General features: G+C 42.9%; 1 protein-coding gene across 1 annotated transcript in view; it reads left to right on the forward strand.

Moving 5' to 3' along the window:
• The window catches only part of FASLG (Fas ligand), a 36,354-nt gene extending 19,280 nt beyond the window's left edge, over nt 1-17,074 (forward strand). The window contains exons 2-5 of the mRNA XM_061382653.1: nt 1,852-2,609; nt 3,209-3,254; nt 7,555-7,611; nt 8,878-17,074. Coding sequence (XP_061238637.1) covers nt 2,274-2,609; nt 3,209-3,254; nt 7,555-7,611; nt 8,878-9,272 — 834 coding nt within the window. The 5' untranslated portion in view covers nt 1,852-2,273 and the 3' untranslated portion in view covers nt 9,273-17,074. The remainder of the gene's footprint in view (nt 1-1,851; nt 2,610-3,208; nt 3,255-7,554; nt 7,612-8,877) is intronic.
• The last annotated feature ends 1,872 nt before the right edge of the window (nt 17,075-18,946 follow it).

An 18,946-nucleotide genomic window follows, 5' to 3' on the forward strand; every position in this document is an offset into this window, starting at 1 on the left:
TGTCACTGTTTCCACTTTTTCCCTTTCTATTTGTCATGAAGTGATGGGACTGGATGCCATGGTCTTAGTTTTTGAATGTTGAGTTTTAAGCCAGCTTTTTCACTCTCCTCTTTCACCCTCACCAAGAGGCTCTTTAGTTGCTCTTCACTTTCTTCCATTAGAGTGGTGTCATCTGCATATCTGAGGTTTTTGATATTTCTCCTGGCAATCTTGATTCCACCTTATGATTCCTCCAGCCTGGCATTTTGCACGATGTATTCTGCATATAAGGTGACAATATACAGCCTTGTCATACTCCTTTCCTAATTTTGAATCAGTCAGTTGTTCCATGTCTGGTTCTAACTATTACTTCTTGACCTGCATACAGGTTTCTCAGGAGGCAGGTAAGGTGGTCTGGTATTCCCATCTCTTTAAGAATTTTCCAATTTGTTGAAATTCACACAGTCAAAAGCTTTAGGGTAGTCAATGAAGCAGAAATAGATGTTTTTCTGAAACTCCCTTGCTTTCTCCATGATCCAACAAATGTTGACAACCATAACAGAGGTAGCAAACAGAGATGCCTAAAGGCCCAGGAAGGCCATTTCTCACAGTGAGGTTCATGGGAAACACAGTGGAGGGTGTGCAAGCCAGGCAGCCTGGCACACCCATGTCCTGTCCTTGAGAGCTGCAGCAGTGGCCCAAGTCCAGCTGACTGGGTTTGCAGACAGGGCCTCCAGACTGCCCAATATTCTAGTGTTTCAAACCCCAATATGACTATAACATATATGGACTATCCCAATTTTTCTGAATGGCCTACACAACAAAAATTTATTTTCTCAGTTCTAGATGATAGAAGTCCACGATCAAAGTGTTGGTAGGGCTGGTTTCTCCTAAGTCCTCTTTTCTTGGTTTACAGATAACCACCTTCTTGCTGTGTTTACAGATAACCACCTCACTTGGCCTTTTGTCTGTACACATGCATCCCTTCTACCACTTCTTCTTTTTTCAAGAAGTATTTATTTATTTATTTTTGGCTCTGCTGGGTCCTTGTAAGTGCATGGGCTTTCTCTAGTTGTAGACAAGCATGGGCTTCTCGTTGCCGCGACTTCTCTCATTGAAGAGCATGGGCTCTAGGGCATGTGGGTTCAGTAGATGCAGCTCTAGGGCTTAGTTGCCCCATGGCATGTGGGATCTTCCTAGAGCAAGAATGGAATATGTGTCCCCTGTATTGCAAGGCAGATTCCCAACCACTGGGCCACAAAGGGAGCCCTCTACCTCTTCTTGTAAGGACATTAATCATGTTGGGTTAGGGTCCCACTCAGACTACCTCATTTAACCTTAATTACACCTTAAAGGCATTATCTCCAAGTACAGTTACATTGGGGATTGGGATTCGGTGCTTACACTTTGGAAGAACACTATTCAGTGATAACAGCAGTCCACTGTGAGTCTCAACAGTAATCTTTTGCCCCAGGCATCTGTGGTTGGTTTATCTTGTGATACTTAAAGTATCGCAATGGCTATTGCTTTTCTGGTCTGAGTTCTAGGTTCAGCAAAACAGAGATGAATGTCTGCAGTATGGACTATCCTGTTTTTTGAGGAGGACAGTAAATAGAAATAAACAACATTATAAGGCACAAGCAAAGCAAGTCTGAGGACTCTGTGAGGCATATGGGCCACTGGTTTGCAGTCTCTGATCTGTTATAGAGTAGGCAGGCATGTTGTAACCTGTAAACTATGGTGCTTTGCTGTGTCAGCGTAAACAGTATTTGGGTGTGGGGGAGGGATGGCAGCAGGGGGTGATTCCCTCCTGCCAAAGGTAAGACACAGAAGTGACTCCTCTGGCCATGACTCGGTGCTTTCGCCCCACAGGCCACTCTCCTTGTAGCTGAACAACGGCTGGAGCCCACAGAGCTGCTCTGATGCTACCCCCTCTCTCAGGGCCTGAGGACAACGAGCCCACCCTCCCAGCCTTTGAGGGAGCAGGGCAGCAGCGATTGGGGTTTTGAAAGCTTTCATCATAAAGTTGTGGGCGGAAACTTCCCGGGGGGTTTGCTCTGAGCTTCTTGAGGCTTCTCAGGGTCAGATGCAGAGTGAGTGGGTGTCTCTTTGAGAAGCCGAAAGAGAACGAAAGAGAGGTGTTTCCCTCAGTTCTGGAAACTCTATAAAGAGAGAACCGGCTTCCTTCTCTTGAGCAGTCAGAAACAGGAGTCTGGCCTTTGACACCTGGGCCTCCACACGACTGAAGAAGAGGAAAACCCTGGGCTGGGGGCTGGCCTGAGGCACTGGATGCCATGCAGCAGCCCTTGAATTACCCATACCCCCCAATCTTCTGGGTGGACAGCAGTGCCAGCTCCCCCTGGGCCTCTCCAGGATCAGTCTTCCCCTGTCCGTCCTCAGTGCCAGGAAGGCCGGGGCAAAGGAGGCCACCACCACCGCCACCCCCAACACTACCGCCACCGCCACCCCTGCCTCCACTACCGCCACCACCTCTGAAGAAGAGGAGGGACCACAACACAGGCCTGTGTCTCCTTGTGATGTTTTTCATGGTTCTGGTGGCCCTGGTTGGATTGGGGCTGGGGATATTTCAGCTCTTCCATCTACAGAAGGAGTTGGCTGAACTCAGAGAGGTAAGCTGCCTGGGGGATTGCCACACCCTGAAGGTGCAGGGGTGGGGGATGGGGTGAAACTGCCCTGCTGAAGTGGGGGAGGAGGGCAACAGGAATCCACATGGACCACACTTGGCTTGCAGCGTACTTCTCAATCCTTTCTTCCTGTCTTAGAAATGAATCACACTAGCCATCCTATTCTACCTGCAGAGAAATGGGGGCTCATATGGGTGGAAGGAGTATTTTCTATCTTGGGAGGGATCAGGATCAAATTAGGACTGGCAGTTAAGAGTTCTTCCTTTCTCAGTTGGCTGATCATCTGAGAAAGGAAGACCTTTACTACCTACCTCATACTTGATTCAACAAAGAAAAGGAACTTGGCATCTGAGAAGTGAATTTGTTCAAATGCACAAACTAAATTTCCCTGGAAGTGCTTAAAAGTATTAGAACTATTTCAAATCGCAAAACTGAGGCATGGACAGGCACAATTGCTTGGCCAGAGTCTGAGTTAGGAGAGGTACTGCGTGGTTAGATTTCCTTTCCAGTGCTTAGTTTATTTGACAGTTCTTCCTTTGCTTAAAGAGCTTCATAGTTATTATATATCTTTTCTCTTTTGCCAGTCCACCAGCCAAAGGCATACAGCATCATCTTTGGAGAAGCAAATAGGTGAGTTTTTTTATGCTTGCACACTGAGTTTCTAAAAACAGTCCTCAGCACCGAACCATGTTGGAGGAGTATCTTGAATTCCATCTTATTCTTGGGCACATATAGACTATGGAAGAGAAATCCTAACCAATTCCAAAATCTCATGTCATTTTGGTTCTTGAAACTGCCCTAAAATATGAAGTGAGTTTAACTGTTCAAAATTAGTTTAGTTAAGTATCACAAAAAAATTCAAAACTAATTTCTGCTTGAATTTGGAAAGAGAAACACACATGTACAACCCTGGACCTTTGCCCCCACAAGGAGCTGGCTCCAGGCCTGCCCCCTTCCTCAGGCCTCCTGATTCCCATGCACAGGGCGGCGGCTATAGCTCCTCAGGAGAAAAGGGGAGGTGCAGGCAGACACAGCTGTTGCTGGGAAAGATCCTTGCTCTCCTATTTAAACTCTATAAGAGATTACTTAAGAGTCAGATCTGATTTAAATTTTAATAGGTTATATTTAAGCTTTTAAAGAGTGGGCAAGCAGTCATCCACATTAGGGTGGTTCTCTTGCAGCCGCTGGAAAGCTTGGAGGAAAACGTTAGGCATTTTTCAGAGGGTAGTCCCACTTCACTCGGAGACAATCATGCACTATTTTTGATAATAAAGGGAAATCCTCTATGTGACATCCAGGACAGGAAGATCACAATGTTGAACGTCGGCCTCTTAAAGTTTCAGAACATAGTTTGGGAAACTGTGGATTTAGAATACTCATTAAACTAAGATGGAAAGGAGCTTAGAGAACATCCAGTCCAGTCATCTCACCTTTCAGAAGAGAAACAAAACACCAGACAGATTAGTAATGTGCCCAAGACCTCTGGGCACAGAGGCTGGAATGGGGCTGAGAAGGAACTCAGGCTCCTGATGCCTTGTCACCTCCAGCTCTTACCAGTACATGCTCTGGCCCTGTGACACAGGGAAACTCCTACTCCTATCTGTCTCTGATGGTCATGGAATGAGAAATAAAGATGACAGGCAAGATGCCTCTGCAAAGAGAAGACAGCATTGGTCATCTAGTCAGGGAAGCCTGCTCCAAATTCTCAGGCTGTGCCTGAGAAACCCAAGACACCCTATTGCCCTGGAAGGTAGGCTCTTGTAGGAGCTATTGGTAAGGTCCTCTGGTTTCTAATTCTGGGTATGAACCTGTAAAGAGAAATTCCAGATGTACCCAAGCAGAGTACAAATGTTCGTTAGAAGAATAAAGCTTCTGGAGGATTTCTAATATAAAATAGCTTTGAAGATCAGTGAAATGTGGCCGGTAAAAGGGGTACCAAATTACTCATCTTTCAACACTCTCTAGAGTCCTTTTAGTGATTAAAAATCAAGTTAGCAGATGAGTCAGATCAACCTGTCCCAATAACAAGTATTAAGTATCTTCCTTAGGCCAAACCAGATGGGCCAGAAATTGGTGTGTTATCACATAGAAATCAAATTAGCAACTCTACTAATGAGATAAGAGATGCAAATTTTAAAAAGGGGGATACCTAGGTTGACCCATCTAATTAGTGAAGTTTAAAAAAATAAAGCCCAATTGGCAAAAAATGTGAGTGAAAAGGGTCTGCTTAGTGACAGTCAGTGGGCATGTAAATTGCTGCTGCTGCTGCTCCTAAGTCACTTCAGTCGTGTCAGACTCTGTGCGACCCCATAGGCAGCAGCCCACCAGGCTCCCCCGTCCCTGGGATTCTCCAGGCAAGAACACTGGAGTGGGTTGCCATTTCCTTCTCCAATGCATGAACGTGAGAAGTGAAACTGAGGTCGCTCAGTCGTGTCCGACTCTTATCGACCCCATGGACTGCAGCCTACCAGGCTCCTCCGTCCATGGGATTTTCCAGGCAAGAGTACTGGAATGGGGTGCCATTGCCTTCTCCACTATACCTTCTCTAAAGAGCAGTTGGGGAAAATATATCAAAGGATTAATACTGTTAATTTACCTTGTAATCTCATCACTAAAGCTATCTAAAGAAAATAAAATGTGTCTGAAAATTTATAATAAGGATGTTCACCACTTTCTTAGAAGACTATTTCTAATAAACCATTTAGGAGACAGTTAAATGCCACTCAATAGGAAATTAGTTAAACACATCACAGTGTATTCACACAAGAGCATAACATGCAGCAACTAAAGCTGTATACTAGAAGGACATTCAATATCATAGAGATTGTCCATGTTGTTAGATAAAAAGACAAGTTACAAAACAGTGTATTTCATTTAATATTCACTCTTTAAATACATATACATATTTTCATATTCTTAGTAAGCATCTAGAAGGACTTATACCAACAGGTTAACTGGGAGGTACTTACTACTGTAGATTATTTAAACTTTCTTATTTGGTTCACTGTCATTTTTCCACAGTTAACTCACTGAATCTTTTATTCTTTCACAAATGTTCTTGGAGTGCTTCCTGCATGCCAGTCTGGGTGTGGGTTAGTGGGTGATAGCAGAACAAGAGAGACAAGGGGCCTGCTCTCATGGAGCTCTTAGCATGCTAGAGAAGATAAACAAAAGCAAGCAAACAGACAACAGACTTTCAAGCTGTGCTAAATGCAACCTAAGATAGAATGGTCTGGAAAGTCCCCTCTAAGGAGGTGTTGTTAATGTGAGTGTGTGTATGTGTGGCGGAGGGGCCGGGGGTGTGGGAGGCTGGGAAAAGCAGTCCAGCTCTGAGAATGTCATGTGCAAAGACCCTGGAGCAGGAAACAGTCATCCTCAAAAGTGTAGGGTATATTTCTACTTTATTTATTCCAGCATTTATCCAGCAGATATTTTTATTGAGTACCTTCTATGAGACCAACACTTGAGGGATATAAAGATAGGCAGCATGTGGTTCTCTGTTCCATTTCCTGTCAGTTTATGGCTGAATGCCAGATAGCTGCACAGATGGTTTGTGGTATAGGAATGTAGAAGAGACTCAGTTTTGCCTTTCCTGTTCGCTAACACCTCACTCATGATGTGTGGTCTTGGGCAGCTACAGAGGGAATGACTGCTCACATCATAGTCTCGGTGGGAGCATGCGCACATCATATGGAGTTTTACAGGCTAACCGTGAGGAGCCTGCTGTGGATGAGCACTCTTCTATGCAACTTTCTTCAAAGTCTAAGTTAGCTGAACTCATTAGCCAAATGGTAGTGCTATTCCACTGAAATATCTCAAGTCAGAGAAATAGTATCTATTTTGAGAACTGTTGTCTATTTTCAATCTTTCAATTTAATTTAATGCACATATACTGATTGCATGCCCTGGGTTAGAAACTGAGCTAATTACTCTGGTAGATGAAACATATAGTAAGGAATTTGCTATTTATTTGGAGGAGTAAGACCAGTCATCCAGTTACCATTGAAAAAAAGGTGAGTCAGAATGGACAAAATAGGGTGAAGCCAGAATGCTTCCAGGTTTCAGTGGAGGGAAAAATCATATTTGATTAGAAAGGCTTGGGAATGTTTTCCAGGAAAAGAGATATTTTAGGTGGTGTTTGTAGTGTCAATAGGAATTTGACACAGAGATCAGTTTGGGAGGGCATTCCAGGCAGGAAGAGTAGCACAGACAAAAGCACAGAGGCAGGAGGCTGGGTGTGCTCAGAACTGCTGTGTGGCAGTGTCCAGGGTAGGGGAGTGAGCCAGAGGAGGCTGGACAGATGGGCAGAGAGCGTGTGGTGGGGAACACCTGTGTGCAATTACCTGTTTAATGAGGAGTCATTCGCGGTGTTTGAGACCTTAGAGGAATTAATCTGGGGCCAACTGTAGAATGCCGCTGGGGAAGACCTAGTGGCCTGGACATTAGCAGTCTTCTTCAACCTTTGTCCTGTAGTCCTGAGGGCAGCAGAGCCAGAGACGCAAGAGCCCGGGATTTGGACTCAGGAGACCTGAGTGTTGGTCCCACTCTGACACTGAGTTAGCGGGTCTTCTTGGACAAGTCACCCAACTTCCAAGCTCATTTTGGCATCTGTAAGGATTGCCGCCTCAAAGGATTGTTGGGAGTTATAAATGCAGTAACTTATATGGAGGGCTTTATAAACTGACCTTTATATTGTTTTGTAATTTATAATTTATGCATGTCTATCTTAATTTGACTCCTTTTTACCTGTTTCTGAAATATAGGCTGCTGTAAGTCCTGCAGTTTGGACTTGAATGATTAGTGGATGTTAGACTGTTGCCATTTATGCTTATAAAAATATCTTTTATTTAAATGCCCTGTTTAGAGTCCCACAAAAAAGAATAGTAGTTATGTCACTTTTACATGTATCTTTCATCTCTCTATAATACAGGTCACCCCAGTCCACCCTCTGAGAAAAAGGAACTGAAAAAAGCAGCTCATTTAACAGGTCTGTATCTGGAGGGCCATCTTGGGAAAGCCTTTGGCAAAAAGCAGAGTAGCTGGTTGGTTTCCGTGACTGTGCTCTGAGGGAGATGATACTTTCCAGTGACAGTATTTGAAACCCAAGAGTAGTCACATCTTTCTAGTTACGTCAACACCACACACATGCACACACACACACACACACACACACACACACACACACACAAAGGGCGGCTCTGGGCAAGGCCCTGCTCTAAACAGGAGAAATGGAGCTGCTTATGACATGATCCCTGCTCATAAGGAGCTCACTCTCTTCACTCGCTCCAAGGACCCTTGGGGAATTTGGGACACAGGTCCAAGAGGTGAGAGCTGGGGAGATGGTGAACAGTGAATTATTTCAATATGTGTTTCCCTGGTTTTCTGGGAGAGCTTTACTCTGTCCATGCAGAAATAGGAGAAGGGAGGCTGGGTCCTGGCACACGTGGTCGTGCCGTGGAGTGACATGATTTGATAGCAAGACAGTGGGGGCACTGTCAGTGTGAAGTCCACCAGTATCTGCAAAGTGGATGCGTATCACAGAAACTGGCATGCTGCTGTCCCTGAAACTATGTCAGCAGAGGCTGTAAAATGATCCAGTTTAGATCAACAGATATTTCTTAAGCACATGCTTTGTGCCAAACCTGGGGCATGTGGAGTTGAATCACACATGGCACCTGCCTTCAAGGAGCTTACAATCTAATAGGGAAAGACATGAAAGGTATGAAAGCAATATTTTCAGCATTCTCTGCTTGAAGTAGGTATGTACACCATGCTGTGCAGATACAAAGGAAAGGGGATTTTTGCCCATACTGAAGAATCTTTCGTGTAGGTGAAGAGTTGGACTAGATGATTCCTAAGATCCTTTCCAACTTTAGAACTTCAGAGTTCCTTGGATTTGACTTCTCCTCTCATGAAGAGACTCAAACTCTAGCAATCTGGATGCTAGTTCTGAACCTCTGTTCATAGAATCTCTGTTCCAGAGAGCTAAAATCATCCTAGTCTTTTCTCACTGCAGCTGGTTAGAAACATATGTTATTGTCCCAGTTGTGTGGATGATAAAATCGAGGGAGTCAATTTGATAAACGTGCTGAAGAAGTTCAGTAACAGGTCAGGTCTGACCCATCACCCAGTTCTCTGTCACTTAGGGAAAAAGCATTTGCTCAAGGAATGGTCCACAGTTTTGCCTTGAAAGCTTGATCTGTGGGATACATGAGCATTCCTGGCTGAAAGCTCCTCTCTGGTTTGATTTCAGGCAAGCTCAACTCAAGATCCATCCCTTTGGAATGGGAAGACACCTATGGAATTGCCCTGGTCTCTGGGGTGAAGTACAAGAAGGGCAGCCTTGTGATCAATGAAACTGGGCTGTATTTTGTGTATTCCAAAGTGTACTTCCGGGGTCAGTCCTGCAACAACCAGCCCCTGAGCCACAAGGTCTACTCCAGGAACTTTAGGTACCCCCAGGACATGGTGCTGATGGAGGGGAAGATGATGAACTACTGCACTTCTGGCAAGATGTGGGCCCGCAGCAGCTACCTGGGGGCTGTATTCAATCTAACCAGTGCTGACCATTTATATGTCAATGTATCTGAACTCTCTCTGGTCAGTTTTGAGGAATCTAAGACATTTTTTGGCTTATATAAACTCTAAGAAAAGCACTCTGGGATTCTCTCCATTATGATTCCTTATTACAGGCCCTGAGAATATTGTCTTGAATGAGAGTTTTCTGAAGTCCACTTGAGGTCATGAGCGAAGACATGAACCAGGAGGATCTTGAGACCACAGAGTCCAGCAGGTCTACAGTTCCTTATCTCACCTAAGGTCCACAAACCAGACAGGAGGAGGACTGTGAGCAATGAACATGAAACTCTGGGCTGCCATGTGGAGGTGCAAAGGCAGGGAAAAGTGACTACCAGTTGCTTGTGTCAGCAACTACACTCATCTTAAGTGGCCTAGTGCATTCGGACACATTGAAAATGGCACCTTTGAACTCACCTCTTGGGGTGGGTCTACTGTCTACCTCAGGGGAGGCTGTCTTTCATGTATATGGATATGACATGAATGTATAAGGGATGGGAAAAGAGGACCAGGCTTGCATGATAAGCTAAAGAGACTGAAAGGCCAGCATCCCACTGGCAGCATCTTTATTTCTAGATGTACAGTCTGAGCCATCAGGTCATGTTAACAGAGAAGCAAAAGAAATCTTTTGGGAACTTAATGCACTCCCTATACAGCATGTATATTTCCAGTGCAATTGTAGGGGTGTGTGTGTGTGTGTGTGTGTGTGAGTGTGAGTATGTGACTAGAGGGTTACATAAGTAGAAAGAATGTGGAAATTGGGAAGGGCATGTTAGAATATGGGCTGCATTTGATGGTAGATTTTGAATGCTTTTTGGTAACCAACTCTAATAGTCCTCAAAGCTCTTTGATTGTCAGTTATTAATGCTGTTTTCCCATAATATAACCATATTTATATGTATTTTGTACATTTTTAATGAAAAGAATACCCATAACAAAAACTATATTTTATAATATAGGTAGGCATTATAAGTGTTCTATTTGGAAATCACTAAGGTTTGTATCTTTTCCTTATTATTTCTTTTCTCCATGGCTTCCTCATTCATTATGACTTAAGCCCACTTAAAGAAGAATATACTAGTGTGAGAAGAGTTATGAGGCAGACCTTTGCATCTTTGCCAGGCTCTCCTCTCCTCACTATATTCTCTTTCCCTTCTTTCTCCTACTACCCAGTTTCCATTACCAATATTATTGCCAGTGTTAAGCTCACCTATTTCCCATAGATTTGATGACAGTTTGTCTTTTCGTGGTGGCAGAGACATGGCACAATGGAAAGGGCATAGACTTTGGGCCTAAAAACCTGAATTTGAATCTTCGTTCCTCTACTTAATAACTATGCAGGTCACTTGACCTTTTTTGGACAAAAGTGGGGTAATACATACATAAAGTATCTGATACATAGTGGAATGTCAAAACTAGTATCTGCCATTATTAATAAGGGGAGGTACATTATTCTCCAGAAGAAGCTACAAATCTGAGAGATCCATCCAAACACCTGTTTCTTGCCCTCTCACCTTGGTCAGTCACAATGACCTTTTCCTATTTTGTCCAAATGCTTATTACCATGACTTCTCCTTATATTTTGTCACTGTTAAAAATAACACTTCTGTTAAAATTTGACTTCAGCACCTTATTTTCACAACACAATCTCCTGTAATTCCAACTCAACTGGTCCAACATTTTCTCTCCTAAAATATATATTTTCCCATATTTGACATTCAATTAATAAATAATATCATTTTCTTGCTTATCTATCAGCTCCTTCTTTATCTTCACTCTTTTCCATGATCTGTCATTACAATTAGTACCTTGGAAAGACCCTGAACTCCAAAATACTCTGTTACAGTCACTATTTTCCTCTTGTAAAAATTTCATTTTCTTTATGCTGGCATCCTAGCAGCTGGATGTTGCTGGAGAAAAATAACTCCAACTGATTGATTAGTTTCATTTTATTTTTATCTATCATCTACTTAAATCAGCCAATCAATTATTTATCCATCAGTGAATTATTTCTGTCTTTTGATTTATTTGAATAGGTAATACATGCACATGGTACAAATTGTAAAAGGTGTACGAAGATATAGGATGAAAGTAAGTCCTCTTCTCGTCCTGTCCTGTGGCTCCACCTCTGCCCACAAGGAACATCACTGTCTCCTTCTGTAACTTTTGCGAGATGGTCTATACACAAATATGACATCACTTTATGTCAGGGTTTCCCAGCCTCGGTTCTGTTGACATTCTGGGCTCCTGATTCTTGTTGTGAGGGTTGTCCTGCCTGCACATTTAGTATGTTTAGCAGTATCCCTGCCTGCTACCCTCTAGCTACCAGTAGCATTCCCCTCCCGCCCTGTGTGATAACCAAAAATATCACCGAATGAGGCCAAATGTCCCCAGGCTGGGGGTGAGGAGACAAAGTCCCTCCTGGTTGAGAACCACTGCTTTTTATTAGTGATCAGAGATTTCAAATCAGCATTCAAAGGCCCACCACTTTTTCTTCAGTTTCTTCATGAGCATTTTTTTTTTTTCACTGTTTGAGACAATTACATCATGTCTTTTCCTCTTGTAAACCAACCACATCCCCTCCTCCCACCATGGAATCTCACTTCTACCACTGAAACACAAACCCACCTGCATCTGAATGATCTCTTTCTTCCATCCAATACGGAGGAGGAAGAGGACCATTTATTTGTGCACTAGACTCATTTCCTCTTCCCTGCTTTACCTGTTTAAAAATTTTCTTCTTTCTTCTTGATCTTCAAACTAGCTGTCTATGAAATAATGCCCACTAGCATGTAATACATATATACTCACGTATTCCCTTTCACTAAAAGATAAATCAAACCACAAAACAACCCAAACCTTTCTTTAACCTTCCTCTTCCATCAGTAATGGCTTCGTTTCTCATTTTCCTGGTAGAGACAAACATCTGAGAAGGTTCTTTCCACACACATGAGCTCCATTTTTTTTTAGCCAGGAATCTGGCTAGGTTATTTATTTGACCATTTAAAAAATCTGTTTTTTTTTTTTCCTGTTAGAATAAAAGTTCCAAAAGCAAGACCTTTTCTGTTGTGTTTGCCTTTGTATTTATTCCAGATTACCTAACTCAGTGCCAGCACATATTGCTGCTGCTGCTAAGTCGCTTCAGTCGTGTCCAACTCTATGCGACCCCATAGATGGCAGCCCACCAGGCTCCCCCTTCCCTGGGATTCTCCAGGCAATAGTACTGGAGTGGGTTGCCATTTCCTTCTCCAATGCATGAAAGTGAAAAGTGAAAGTGAAGTCGCTCAGTTGTGTCCAACTCTTAGCGACCCCATGGACTGCAGCCCGCCAGGCTCCTCCATCCATGGAATTTTCCAGGCAAGAGTATTGGAGTGGGGTGCCATTGCCTTCTCCGCCAGCACATATTAGGTGCTCAATAAATATTTGTTGGCTAAATAACTTTAATCATAAGGCAAAGGCCTTTCAGTGGATATGTTTTTCAGAGTAGTGAATCTATAGCTGTGTTGCCTCATGGATGTGTGTGCATGTTTATCCATCTTTGACTAGATTATCCAATGGTAGTTTGAGGCTACAGATGAAAAAAAATTGTGCATCTTAATTCATGGAATTAGAAAACAAGAAAGATCTAATTGGTCCTTGGAATTACCAGGAGCTTTGGGGAGAATGTTGAGGAAAATTTTTAGGTAATTAGAGCTGAAACTGTCATTTGGAAGATACTCAATACATATTTGTTTTCCCTGGTAGTTCAGACAGTAAGGAATCTGCCTGCAGTGCAGGAGTCCCGGGTTCGATCCCTGGGTCTGGAAGATCCCCTGGAGAAGGGAATGGCAACCCACTCCAGTATTCTCGCCTAGGAAATTCCATGGACAGAGGAGCCTGGCAGACCATAGGGTCTCAAATGATCGGACATGACTGAGCCATTAACACTTTCACTTTTTTCAATATGTATTTGTTGAATAAATTAATGAACAAAACAAAAGGTCCAGGTTGGAGTACGTCACCTGATCGCCTTAAAACTCTTCTGTTGATTAATCTGCTTTATATGGTCAGGTTTCTGACCAGGTACCTCTTGGAGAAAGTCAGAGAGGTATTCACCCTTCTTTTGGCTGATTGTACTCCCAACCCTCACAATGAATTTTCCTCATCAGTTTCTTCTTCATATGGCTCCATCCATTGAAGTAAACTGGTTCTGATGGTCATGGGAAGTTGGCTGGACCATTTTTAGGGGTCAGTGGGCCCTTCTAGATAATGGTATTAGAGCAAAGAGGAAAGAGGAATGGTGCTGGGCATCCAGAGGGGACCTGATGCCATTAGCTAGTTGTGGTACTACTGGCCCTTTTACGCATCTGAGTCTGCTCTGCTAGGACGCCTTTGGGATTTTCTGAGGACAAGTTTGTAACTTACTATGCTTTAAATATTCATTTCAGGGAAGAGGTACTAACAGTTTCTTTAGCTATTTTTCTGTAAGCAGGAATACAAGGGATGTCAAAACTCTAAAACTTTTGGAATGTGCTCAACAAAAATAGAGTCAGCCATCGTTCCCTTATGAAATGCTAAACCCAAAGTAGAACACTTATTGAAAAAAAAAAAAGGTCACCTCTGGTTCAGTAGTTTGAGGTTTTCTTTCTTTTGCTTCAAAGAACTAAAAACGTAGAAAACCATATTTTTTTTCTTAGCCCCCCAGAGTGGTGACTTTGTATCCTCTGAAGTAGGTTTTGACTTACCACAGCTTTTCAGAAAAAAAAGCTTTACTGGGGCCATCACTGTGAGAATGACTAACTTGAAACAACAGATCATTGGAAGACGTTGAATTGGTTAAGAAGCTGCCTCCTCAAAGCCACACTGTAAGATTTCCTTAAAGAGGTTAAACCATAGACATTTCTTGGTCCTTATCTAAGAAAGAGTGCTGTTAAATTGTATGTTAAATTACATTTTTTCAAAGGAGTTTGGTTAAGTTCTGATGTTAGTAGAAACAATTTTTTACTTTCTCTTTGTGTGTATGTATTTGTGTGTTTCTTTTCCAGGGTTTTGAATTATCCAGAGGCAGAATGAGGTAATCCTAGGAAAGCTGAATTAAAGCCCATTCCTTAGGGCCTTCAGACTCAAAAATGGACATTATTCAGAAATAATATAACTACTGATAGTAGCCAGGAATCTTTGGGATTCATCTAGAAACCACCAGCCTTGGAAATATAGACAGCTAAGTGGGTATTTTGCTCCTTACATTTCACCCAGAGGGTAGAAAAGCATCACCTCAATGACAACTTTCTTGCTGTCGCTAAAGTTTTCCCTTTGCTGGCAGACATTTCTTCACTGTTCTACCTGGTACATCTTTAGAGAAAAGTGCACTGGGCCTGTCTCTTCTCTTTCTCGGAGACCCCTTCAATTCTATGGGGTTATCCTTTCTTCTCTTTCTCAGTAGAATGACATGAACCTCAATCACATTCTGTTGAAAGTTGTCTTCTGTTCTAAAAGTTGTCCTAATTTTTCTGAAAATTTCAGGAAAGACCTCCATTCTTTGAGCAGTCCACATGACATTAACAGCAGGTTTCCTGGCTCTCACCTGGATTCTGGCAGTGCATGTTCTCTAAGGTACTCCTACGGTGGACCATCTGCGTTGCCCTCAAGGCACTCCTACCACAGGTTGCTGGGTGTACACAAATTTTATTGACAGTTTGGGGCTAATGGATAGAGATTACATTATACACACAGTGTAAGTTACACCTAAAATTGAGTGTTAGACATCACCAGCATCCCTCAAATTTGCTGCAGTTATTTCCTTAAATGTGTCACCCCAAATCCTAGTACTTGAAAGGAAGCATACGCTCAATTCATTCAAAAACTGTTCAATGTCTCCCATCTACCAGAAACTATCCAAGATACCATGAGTACGACAAAAAATAAAGTCTCTTATGGAGTTATGTTCTAATGGAGACATGGTAAATAGACAACAGAAAAGAAGCAAGTGTCTAGTTAGTTATGGGCTCCCCAGGCGGTGCAGTGGTATGGGTGGCAGTGCCTGCCAATGCAGGAGAGGCAAGAGATCCAGGTTCAATTCCTGGGTCAGGAAGACTCCCATGGAGAAAGAAATGGCTACCCACTCCAGGATTCCTGCCTGGAGAATCTCACGAATCTCCTCCTCTCAGAGGAGCCTGATGGGCCACAATCCATGGGGTCGCAAAGAGTCGGACGTGACTGAGTGACTGAACACACACAGTAAGTGCTAATGAAGAAATTGTAAGGGAGATAAGATGGTGGAGAGGGGAGAAGAAGGAGGGGATTGTTTGATAAGTGCTGAGGGGATACCACTCAGAACACATGAAGCAGAGAAATTAAAATGCAAAGGCATAAGACGAAAAAGGTATATAGTTGGAGTGGAGTGAGTTGATGAAAACTGGTTGGAAAGGTTACCAGAGGCCAGATGATGTAGGGCCTTGGGAACTTTGTAAAAGAGTATGGATTTTATTCTAAGGGTCATAGAAAGGCTTTAAAGGGCTAGAAACAGAGAGTGATGTGACCTCTAGTTGTTTATGAAGAACAACAGCCTCTGAGTTGGGAGGACAGTTGTAGGCTGCTTTAGCACTCCAGGTTGGAGAGGGCAGTGGCTTGAACCAGGGTACTGAGAGTCAATTTGATGTTAGTGTTAAACAAATTTGTTAATGGATTGGATGTGGGACATGAGGGAAGTGACAGTTCTTTCATTTTTTGTCTGAGCAATTGGGAGGATGCTGTGCCATTTACATAGTATGGTTTTGCTACTCTCGAGTAGGAGGTACAGTTTGTGTTGGAGTCAGAAAACTGTTGTCTGGGGATTCTCTCATGGCTCAGTGATAAAGAATCCACCTGCCATTGCAGGGGACATGGGTTTGATCCCTTGTCTGGGAAGAACCCACAGGCTGTGGAGCAACTAAGATCATGTGCCACAACTACTGAACCTCTGCTCCAGAGCCTGGGAGCTGCCACTGCTGAGCCCACGTGCCACAGCTACGGAGGCCCGTACACCCTAGAACCCGTGCTCTGCAACAAGAGAAGCCACTTTAATGAGAAGCCTGTGCACTGCAACCACAGAGTAGACCCAAGAAACGCCCATGCCGCAATGAAGACCTAGCACAACCAAAAATAAAAATAGACAAATTAAAAAAAAAAGAAAACTCCTGTTTCCTGTTACACATCCTTGGGTTTGTACCAGCAAGGACTAGCTCTTCACTGATAGCTGACAGCATAAAGACCGACCAGCCTTTAGGTTCTGCTTGAGTTCTTCTCATAGATATACGTGTCTCTATCATGGCCTTAAGAAGGAAGGAAGACAGGGTATATTAAGATTGCCATGTATAAACCTGAAATTTCCCCAGTTGCCAAAAATTACTCATTGCAGATCTTAAGTCAATAAGTAATCTTCGAAATAAGGCAAACTTTCTTCTAGTGTAGAAGTCCCCTTTGCCGTATTTCCAAATGGAACCCATTTCCAAACATATTCTCTATTTGAATAGTTTCAGAAGAGAGGACTCACTGAACTGTGAGGGAACCCATTTTTGTACTGGACTACATTACATTTTAGAAAGTTATTTCTTAGATTGAAGTCCTCTACACACTGGTCATAGGTCTTTGCTGCTTAATACTCCTGTAGAATTTTATGGCTTGTCAAGCTCTCTCATGTACCTTATCTTGTTTATTTTTCACTAAACTCTGTAAGGTAGATTGTTATCCTTATTTTATACACAAAACAACTGAAATCCTGGAAAGTTGTGAGCCTTGCTAAAGGTGACGTGGCTAAGAAATGGTGGAAGTGGGACTTAACTGTAATTGTCTAACCCTATGTCTTAAGTTCTTTCCACATGCAAAGAGATTTCTTAAAACTGTATCATAAAATGACACTCAACATGAGCCTCATCTCATTAATTTTCAGTGATTCATTATCTCCTTGCATTTCAATATGAGTCTCTTTTTGCCTAGTACCAATATTCTTCATTATATCATATTGTTATCTATAACATACTTTATATTGATGTAATCCTGTTGATTTTGGGATAATTCTGATGTAACTCTGTTGATGCGGTTCACAGAGTTTCAGTGCTGAGACTTGCTGTTTGATTCGTTTTTCATTTCTTCTCTCTTCTGTATTCTTTAAGAGTTGCCCCTACTGCCCCTCTGCCAGCACATAGCATCCTGGTTTTAATAAGGTGACAGGGAAAGAGATTGAGCTTGGGGTCAAAGGCCTGGGTTTGGGTTCAGCCTCTTCTATATGTGGGACCTTAAGTAAGTGACACGAACAACTTGGGATTCATTTGTCTCCTCTGTAAAATAAGAATGCCGATTTCTGTTCTTATGACTTTATAGGAATAGTGTTAATGCCAAGGGGAACAAGGCTACATTGTGACTTGGAAAATCACTCCTAGGTAAGTCATCGGAACTGCTATGTTCCTCAGCAACTTTCTTGATATGTATGTGTGCTTAGTCACTCAGTCATGTCTGACTCTTTGCGACCCTATGGACTATAGCCTGCCAGGCTCCTCTGTCCAGGGGGATTCTCCAGGCAAGAATACTGGGTTGCCATGCCCTCCTCCAGGGGGTCTTCCCAACTGAGGGATCGAACCCAGGTCTCCAGCATTGTAGGCGGATTCTTTACCATCTGAGCCACCAGGAAAGCCCCAACTTTCATGATAAAGTCACTTAAAAACTTTCTTACTTGCTTAAAAAATCAATTATCCATAATCCTATCACGTATGCATCCCATCAAACATAAAAATACTATTTAGGAACAATATCTGGGTAAATCTCATTCTGAGCTATGTAAATAAAGTAATAATATCTTATGTCTTTATGGCCTTTAAAAACATTTTCTCACATGTCTCTTGTTTTTATTGTTTTAAAAATATATGAAGTAATACACATAAAAGCAGTTGGCATGTATCAGATTCTCTATAAAGTTAGTTGAATATATTGAATGTTTTCTATGCTCATTATGGCTTCTCTGGTGGCTCAGAGGTTAAAGCGTCTCCAATGCGGGAGACCTGGGTTTGATCCCTGGGTCGGGAAGATCCCCTGGAGAAGGAAATGGTAACCCACTCCAGTATTCTTGCCTCCAATGCGGGAGACCTGGGTTCGATCCCTGAGTCGGGAAGAGCCCCTGGAGAAGGAAATGGTAACCCACTCCAGTATTCTTGCCTGGAGAATCCCATGGATGGAGAAGCCTGGTAGGCTACAGTCCATGGGGTCGCAGAGTTGGACACGACTGATTGATTTCACCTTCACCATGCTCTTTATATTCACAACCTAGGGTGATCCATTTTGATGCCTATTTTTTAAGCCTGACATATAATTAAATAGAGTGATTTAATTCTATTTAACTCACTTTTGACTGGTGGTATATAACACTTTAAGCTTTTTGCTATCTTGCTGCTGCTGCTGCTAAGTCGCTTCAGTCGTGTCCAACTCTGTGCAACCCCAGAGACGGCAGCCCACCAGGCTCCCCGTCCCTGGGATTCTCCAGGCAAGAACACTGGAGTGGGTTGCCATTTCCTTCTCCAATGCATGAAAGCGAAAAGTGAAAGGGAAGTCGCTCAGTCGTGTCTGACTCTTAGTGACCACATGGACTGCAGCCCACCAGCCTCCTCCATCCATGGGATTTTCCAGGCAAGAGTACTGGAGTGGGGTGCCATTGTCTTCTCCACTTTGCTATCTTATCTATAGCTAAAACCCCCTGCTTAACTCAGGGCTTCTTAGGAGACATGAACTGCTAAGGAATC

This window comes from Bos javanicus, chromosome 16 (assembly GCF_032452875.1).
Source record: "Bos javanicus breed banteng chromosome 16, ARS-OSU_banteng_1.0, whole genome shotgun sequence".
In the NCBI taxonomy this organism is placed as follows: Eukaryota; Metazoa; Chordata; class Mammalia; order Artiodactyla; family Bovidae; genus Bos; species Bos javanicus.